General features: G+C 37.6%; 1 protein-coding gene across 1 annotated transcript in view; it reads left to right on the forward strand.

Moving 5' to 3' along the window:
• Positions 1–8,998, forward strand: part of LOC122355797 (coiled-coil domain-containing protein 6-like) — a 10,611-nt gene extending 1,613 nt beyond the window's left edge. Inside the window, exons 3-9 of the mRNA XM_043254350.1 lie at positions 694–822; positions 1,119–1,222; positions 1,311–1,471; positions 3,465–3,621; positions 3,969–4,069; positions 5,098–5,219; positions 7,777–8,998. Coding sequence (XP_043110285.1) covers positions 694–822; positions 1,119–1,222; positions 1,311–1,471; positions 3,465–3,621; positions 3,969–4,069; positions 5,098–5,219; positions 7,777–7,956 — 954 coding nt within the window. The 3' untranslated portion in view covers positions 7,957–8,998. The remainder of the gene's footprint in view (positions 1–693; positions 823–1,118; positions 1,223–1,310; positions 1,472–3,464; positions 3,622–3,968; positions 4,070–5,097; positions 5,220–7,776) is intronic.

Consider the following 8,998-nt stretch of genomic DNA (forward strand, 5'->3'; position numbering starts at 1 on the left):
TAAAAAAAAAAAAAAAAAAAAAGTAGTAGCTGATTAAATTGTGTGAAAGCTTGTTTTGGTGCTCAAAGCTCATTACTGAATTTGGCTCTTCTGCTGAGACCAAATGACTTTGTTTATGGTGCGTGTGTTTAGTAGGTGTGCTGTACTGTGTGGAGGAGAAGCAAGAGAGATTAGTGTACGTACTAATGAGTCATGCCATTTTATATATTTACTGTTCAAAAGTTTAGGCTTGGTAAGATTTTATGTTGGTTTTGAAAGAGATTGTATGCTCGCAAGTGGAAAAATATAAATTTCCATTGTCATTTCTTTTTAAAGGCTAAGCTGAATTTTCAACATCATTACTCCAGTCTTCAGTGTCGTATGATCCTTCAGAAATCAGACTAACATGCTGAATGATGAGTAGTAATTTCTAAGCAAAAACATCTCTGATTCTATTAAATTTTTGTTTTTGAACATTGTTGCAAATTCATCTGGTGAAAATATGTTGCTATGAAAGCAGATATGCATGCATGAGCATTCAAAACCGTTACCATGTACAATGAATTATCGTGTTATCATTTGTAAGGACACCAGGGAGAAAAAGTGACATCAAAACGTCACTTTAAGTCACAGCTCATTTGGGGTTTAGAGTTGGGTGTTTGTGTTCCGTCTTGGTTGCTTTTATTCTCTTAATGCGCTCGCTTTCTTTTTCAGCTTCAGCATGAAAAGGCAGAGCTGGAGCAGCATTTGGAGCAAGAGCAGGAATTCCAGGTCAATAAACTGATGAAGAAGATCAAAAAACTGGAGAACGACACCATCTCCAAACAGCTCACTCTGGAGCAGGTACCTTCTTTAAACTTTTTTTTAAACCACTCTTTCTTAAAATTCCTGCACTCAGTTGAACAAATTTTAGTAGTTGGTGTCTCCAAGTTCCTTGTTCTTGGGTTGGGGGCGTGGGTGGGTTTAGCTTGGCTGTCTGCCAGTAAAGGAACACAGTTTCAGCAAATTAGAACAGGTTATTCTTGAACGCACAATTTTTATTTGTGGAAAGTCCCAGAGTTATTATGGTGGCCCAACATTTTCCCCTAAGAACAGGCAAACCACTTGTTTTATTAATTGCATAATTGCATTACATGCAGCTCCGACGTGAGAAGATTGATCTGGAAAACACTCTGGAACAAGAGCAGGAGGCACTAGTGAACCGGCTTTGGAAGCGCATGGACAAACTCGAGGCAGAAAAAAGGTATTGTCCCTTTTAACCTGGTCTGTCCATTTTACAAAACACTTGATTACATGAATTTTCTTCTATTTATTCTTCTGTTAATTGACAGGATTCTGCAGGAGAAGCTTGACCAGCCAGTGTCAGCCCCGCCCTCTCCACGTGAAGTTTCCATGGAGATTGACTCTCCGGAGAATATGATGCGGCACATCCGCTTCCTCAAGAGTGAAGTGGAGAGGCTCAAACGCAGCCTCCGCACTACAGAGCTCCAGCGTGAGTCCTTGTCTCATTACGCACGCATGCACTCTCTGCCATCATACTGCGGCCGGAGGCACACAAACTGTAGTGCAAATGCAGCCTTTGTATTAATCTTAACAGTAGCTCATGGTTTCCATACTATATTCAATTCCAGGTTAGGATTAGTACATCTCAATTAGTAGTACTTTGAAAAGTGGAAACCAAAAGATAACATAACTCCCTGAATAGTGAAGTATGTGGTTTTATTTTGTAGTAGAGGTATGTGAAGTGCAATACAGCCATAGTTTGTAGAGTACAGAAAGTAACACATTTACAGTTTAATTCTTAGCTTTAAAGCTATAAATTGTGATTTGGCCGCTAGAGGGAGACATCTACATTTACATTGCTGTAAAGTAACCACAGTTTTATTCTAGCTCATGGTATTACGACCATTAAAAGCCTTAATCAGGGATTAACACAGTAGTGCATTGTCAGCAATAAGATATAAATAATATATTTAAACATGTTAAAGGCAGTTGTTTTATATTTATAAATATATATTAGTGTGTGTAATATGTCAAAAGTTAGTTATCAATATTTTTAGGACATTTAAAACACCCTTTATCATGTGCGTAAGTATCTCGAGTCAATTTCCTTGTTATTGAGTTATTGTTTTGATATTGAGTTATACAGTGTTCTGCCTTTTGTTTTACTGACTATTAAAGGGGACATAACACACAGTTTCTCCCAATCTCATGTTAACATTGAGTACCTATAGAGTAGTACTGCATCCTTCATATCTCCAAAAAGTCTTTAGATTTTAAAGCTCCTGGAGGCGCGCTGCCTGGGCGGAGCTAAAGAGTGACATGACCTTGTACCAGCTGCCAACAAAACATAGACATCTGATGGCGTTTCACATACCGTCTGCAGTTCTAAATCATCACCTGGAATCTTTTATAGCTTAGACCGCTCCAACTTTCAGTAATAAACAATGTGCAAATCCAGTGTTGAACTGGGCTTAGTTTTTCAAAGGTTCGTCAACAAAAACGTAGAAACTCATTTGCTGCCCCGGGAAAAACGAAAGGCATTTGCTAATCGCGTAACGCTTGGTACTTTTGGAAAACTTGAAAGGTTATCTTTATCCCCATATAACCAAAAACACACTTCTTTGGAAACATAGGCCTGCTTCCTATGCGAGTCAAGTACAGTGCAGCCAGGTGACGTTCGTTGATGAGCGCAATCTCGCTCTCTCTCTGGTCTGTGCACGTGCAGGTGCGTGCTTTTCATATAAGGCATTCCATCCTCAACGTGCGTCATGACTGAAAAAAAACTCTCAGAAACTTGTACAAACCCGGAAGAAATTTTTTTGGCACATAATTACTCGGTCATATGTCCAAATTGTTCTTTGAACTTTTTCCATGCGCCCGTGCGCAGTGTAAACAACTCTGAATGCATGAAAGTGCATGTTAATCCCCCTTTAAAGACTGCTGGTTTATAACTTGTATAATAACAGTAGTACAGTAACAGAATTTGTTAAATAATTACCTTTATATTCTGCTTTGGTGCTGCAAAGATAGCAGATTTTCTCGTTTGAGATGCCTGAGCATGGCTGTGTGATATATAGTTTGTGATAACATGGTCAAGTATTTTGCAAAAATGAAAAAAATTAAAAACTCCCCTCCAGAGCGAAAGCATGCATTGTCAAGAAGTGTTGTCAAAAAACCCAATATGTAAATATTAAGCTGCAAAAATCAATTCAAATATGAGTCCTGCTTCTTCTGAGCATCTCCGTGTACATGAAAGAATGGCAAAAATCTGTTTTGTTTACTACATACTTTTTAATTCATTATAAATATCAATTTAAGACTATTTAATTGAAAAGTATGAATTATGAATGATAATCATAAATTTGACAAATAATTCAAAGAGCATATTGTGCTTTATTTTTTTATTTGCAGGTTTAAATTACACTTTAAATCTCTTAACATTTTTTCTGTGTATTTCTTCTATTGTCTTTCTCTTCCTTCAGACACAGAGAAGCGGGCTCAATATATTGAGGAGGAAAGGCAAATGAGGGAAGAGAACATTCGTCTTCAGAGAAAACTTCAGAGAGAAATGGAGAGAAGGGAGGCACTGTGTAGACAGCTGTCAGAGAGTGAGAGCAGCCTTGAGATGGATGATGAGAGGTGCATTAATTACAAACACGAAATATGATAAACCATGAAAATAACCAGACACACTGGTCTTAACGTGTTTTAAAACCTGTTTATAGCCTTATAATTATAACAAAAAGCATGCATTGCCAGATTGTGTTTATGCAGTTTGTTTTTTACGTCTCTCTCTAGATATTTTAACNATATTGCAAATGTGATGTATTTTCCACTTAACTATATACAACAGAACATGGGGAGCTCTAGTGCAGACACACTGGTCTTAACGTGTTTTAAAACCTGTTTATAGCCTTATAATTATAACAAAAAGCATGCATTGCCAGATTGTGTTTATGCAGTTTGTTTTTTACGTCTCTCTCTAGATATTTTAATGAGATGTCTGCTCAGGGACTGAGAGCTCGTACGGTGTCCAGTCCAATCCCCTACACCCCCTCTCCTTCCTCCAGCCGCCCCATCTCCCCTGGTGCGTGCCCACACAGTTAACTTTGAAGATTTATCACTCTTTTATAGCAACAACTGCTTTTTAACAGCTGTTTTAAGTTGTAATTTTTAACACATTTAACATGTTTTTACTGTATTGTAAATCAAAGGTTAGCATATAAAACATTTAAAAAACATTTTTAAATAGCTATAATAACTTGACATTATTGTACATGTTACTTTTTTTTATGTGGTTTTCCTTGCTTATTTCCTTGCTATATTTTAACAGGCTTTTACAACGGTTTTCGACACAGCCTTTGAATCAGTTTGTAGGGTGATGATTAGACAAATGCGTTTTTATGGAGTGTTAATTATTATGCAAGCTGTACTGTAAATTGATGTGATGGTACATTAGTCTTGCTTGCTTTCTCATTCTGAGATTAGAGCGATAAATTAGGGCTAGCTTAGGTCTACAAACATAAATCTTTTAGATTGATGATGATGTAGATGTTTTATGGTTTTTAAATTAGCATTAGATATTGTGGCTTTTGATAAAAACAAAAAAGATAACCTAGGTAATAAAGTAAAATAATCTTTTAAAAAACAAACAAACCTGTGAACAAGTACATCAAGTTATGTAATTCAAAAGGTTATGCCGTTCAAACGACCAAAGATTAATATTGATAAGGAGCGCTTGTTTTTAATAAAAGCATTAATGGGTTGCATCATGTTAAAAATGTGTTTTTTAAATGACCTCATAGAATTTATATATTTGATGAAATTCATAACATTGCACATTTGATGGTGTGAAAGTCACATTTTCAATTGTATTGCTGAGGAAGGGTGATTTTTATTATATTTCTGAGCCCAATCTAGTTCTTATTTTAGTTTTCTGTGCTGAGACCAATTATTATACCTTTTCTCATCATCTCAGAGGAGTGATTTACAGAGCTATCAATATTTGTTTTGCATACGGTCATTGTTTGTTTGGCAGTTCTTGGCAAACTACAAAATAAACAGCGTAAAGGACCCCAATAAAACCGCTTAGCAGATGCTCTCTTTGCATTCCAGGTTTGTCGTACGCTAGTCACACGGTTGGTTTCACCCCTCCAGCCACACTGAGCCGAGCACCACTCCCCCACTACACATCTCCCGGGCTACACATCCACCCAGGACCCTCACATGCTGTACAGGTGCCTACACGCACACTACACTCACACATCCATACATATATATATATATATATATATAACACTCTGCTCAAACACATCTTGATATTGAGCAATATGTTTACATGTGTATCTCATGGACAGCCTGTTTTCAGCTAAGACCCATTGTAACACCATTTAGCTGAATTGGAAACAACACATTTGATGACTTATCTGTGACTCAACCTCAGAACACTCTTCCTCATACCCATTGTGTGTCTAAGTTGATATAGACCAGTACTGTAAATTCTCAGCCATTTAAATAAGATAACGCACAAAAGCCGCATTCTGACTTTTTGTGTACATTGCAGTGTATTCTGACCTGTTAGATGAAGAGATGGTGCACTTACTCCACCCAAAACAAACACAGAGGTGCCATGTCTTGTACTTGTACAGATATGAGATATTATAAATATAATGTTAGAAACCCAGATAAGATAAGCTCGCTGAACAGAAACATAAGTCGTGTTTTTGTGCATACAGGTGAGGATGTCCTACATTTTTTAATTTAGTTGTAAAGGCAGGTTGCACAATTTTCTCACTTTAATTTCACTTTCCCTAAGGAAAGTTACTTTAAAAAAAAGTATGCTGTTAAACTGTCGGTTTAAATCTTTTTGCTGAGATTAAAGATCGACTGCTAATTGTAAATACATAAATGTCGTCTTCTCACTCAGGTAAGCGAGAAGACAAATGGCAGTAATGGTTAGGAAAATCAATGAAAGTGGTTTAAAAATTACTTTGTTTTCTATGTGTGTCAGGACCAGGTTCATGCCAGCTCAAACAAGACCCGGACAGTCTTTCATCACATTTCCTGTCATTCATGGCAGCTCTAGAGTAGTCACACTGTAGTTATTGATTTACAAATCAAAGGTCTACTTCCTGAATGTAAATATTTTATATCGATGTCGAAAGCAGCTATGCTGTTTAATTTTTTTTTTTAGAAAACTTGGATACATTTTATTTTAATTTCTTGAGAAGAATGCTCACAAAGTTTGAATTTTAATTCAAAATTTTCAGAACATCAAAATGCTTTACCATCACATTGGATGTTTTCTTTGCTGAATCAAAGTGTTTGTTTCTTTCTAAAAAAATCTTAAAGACCCCAGACCTTTGAATGTTTCGAACATTTAGTGTCATTTGAAATAAATGGTGACTGCAACGTGGATTTAATGTGTCACTTTATCAGTTTAATGTTAGCTAGCAGATAAATAAGTTAGCTATAAATGTACAGCAATGAAGTAATCATTTCCAACGAGTCTCAATTTAAGCTTATGTATGTTCTGCAACACCCTCTGGATATTGTCCAGTTGAGTGAAGGCCAGCAATGTAAGACTAGCTATGTTGCAGCAGCAATTAGTCCAGCCTCGTATTTATGTCTGTTGCACAAATATGACCCCTCTGTTTACCAGCAGAGACTTTTGACGAAGTAACTGACTAGGCAAGCACATTACATAACCTCACCGCTGCCGTCCCTTATTGGCATGGCTCATTGCATATGATCAAAATGACTAAAAACATCAACACGACTTTTGCGCCATCCGTTTGCTTGTGCAGTTGACTTAAGTTTGTAACCAATTGAGGTAGTGTATTGTTCCACAAAAGGGAAGTGGACTGCCAAAATAAATAAAAAATCCTAAGATAAGCTTTTGTGAACTTTTTTTGGTAGTATTAGAAATGAGCAAATATAAATCACTTGATCTCCGTTCCATGTACTTTACAACAGCTATGGCCTGATATGGGAGCTGAGCTGATTTGATTAGGTAATACAGAACTTAAACTTCTTACTACACAGGTGACCGCTTCAGGTTTTTAAAGAATAATATTCAATGACAGGTTTGGATTAGTCGCTAATTCATGACACTCATTATTTTTGCCTCTTTGCTCTCCTAATACCTATTTGAATGTTGTGGATTATATTTTCCTGTTGGGGAGCTGTTGGCTATAGCAACAGCGATCTGTTTGTTTTAGCAAAGAGCAGCTGGCTCACTTTCATGTCCCACGGTGCCTTGAAAAAGTCAGCTTGTTTTGATAAACCAGGAGTGACAGCAGAGCCAGAGACTTCTAACACACTCAAAAGGGAGCACATTTGCACTTTCACACCCGGTTTGCATATATAAACACACTCATGTATCAGATAAACTAGGGGAGATGATAACAGGAACCATTTCATGTGTGAATTTTAGCGTAGTTTTGTTTAGAAAAAGCATGACCAGTCAGAAAGTATTGTTAATTTTTTTTTTCAAGAAAAAAATGTCACATTCAGGGTTTTAAAATTGCTTAAAATGTCAGTGTTTCTGCCTTTTCTTGTTGACACTTTTTTTTACTAGTTTTACAACTTTTTTACTAGTGGGTACAGACCTTTTCTATCTGATGTCATCAAAATGAATTTTGCACAGTTTAACAGTTTGACTGGAAATACATATAGTTATAGTCTGTATTCTGTCCCTTTGTGATTTTGCTGAATTAGAAGTATAAAAAGACAATCTTGCTGTTGTATTTCGTCATATCATGAGCTTGATTTGTATTTCTTCCTGTCACACAGAGGCCATCCCCAAGGAGAAGCACCAGCCCAGATAAGTTTAAGCGTCCGACGCCTCCTCCCTCCCCAAACACACACTCTGGAGCACAGCACCCTCCTCCACCACCACCACCCGCACAGCCGATGATGCAGTCTGGCTCCTCCCACTCTGTGACGTCACAGAACCCCCCCTCTCAGCCTTAATGCATGCACCATGCGCTACCTTAAGCTAGGCTGCTCCAAGCTAGGCTACACTACTACTACTACAATGACAACAACTCAGTGATCCTCCACTGGGCAAAGGTTGGAAGGGAATGGAGCGGATATGGAATTAGAGGACCGTTGAACTGGGGAGTGAAAGGACTGGGAATGTCAAAAGGGAGAAGGTGTAGATGCTTGGCCAACTGACAGATCCATAACCAGCCCCATGCCGTTAAATTTCGTTATTCTTACTTTTTATTTTCTTGTAAAGTGATCAAGCTGGTTCAGGGAAAGATAGGAAGATTGCTCAAGAGGGCTGTCAGCTGCGTATGCCTGCTTTTTTTTTTCTTTTTTCTTTTTTTTCTTCTTTTGTGGGAAGATTTTTTTTCCCTGCCCCCATTTAAACTTATTTTTTTTAACAGATTGACTGTTAAATGTAATTGAAATTTTCCATTTAATAAACAACTCAATTGGATAAATCTTTGAATGCATCTTCACAGAAGTCGAAAAGAAATCCCAGCACATTTGCCGTGGGGGCGGCAGTAAAACCTTTTTTCTTTTTATTGTCTGTCTGTTTGTTTTAGACCGTTTTTGTTTGTGAAACAGATGTGTGTGTGTGCGCGTGTGGCTCGTTGGCAGCATGTAGATGGTAAAGAAGACAGACTGAAATGTACTGAAACAGCACTTGTTGCCTCTCTGCGTGTGTATTATAGTGGGATTATAGTGTTTGTGTGTGCGGGTGTTTGTGTGTGTCTGCACAGCCATAGAGGTTTCTCAAGACTGCTGGTCGGAGACCAGTCTCTCCCTCCTAGAATCCAAACATGACCCACTACAAAAAAAACAAAACAAAGTCAGTACTGGTTTCTGATCAGCAGCTCAACCTCTCTCAGAGCTCCCGCTGTAAAGTGAGTGCTCTGAACGCTTATACAGATGGGGAATTTTGCTTAATGCCAGTGTCATATAACACCTAAACATGAACAGACATGTTGATGCGACAAAACAAGGTACCGTTGAACAATTAACTCAACATGATTAAATGCTTGTA

The sequence above is a fragment of the Puntigrus tetrazona genome, chromosome 12 (assembly GCF_018831695.1).
Source record: "Puntigrus tetrazona isolate hp1 chromosome 12, ASM1883169v1, whole genome shotgun sequence".
NCBI lineage: Eukaryota > Metazoa > Chordata > Actinopteri > Cypriniformes > Cyprinidae > Puntigrus > Puntigrus tetrazona.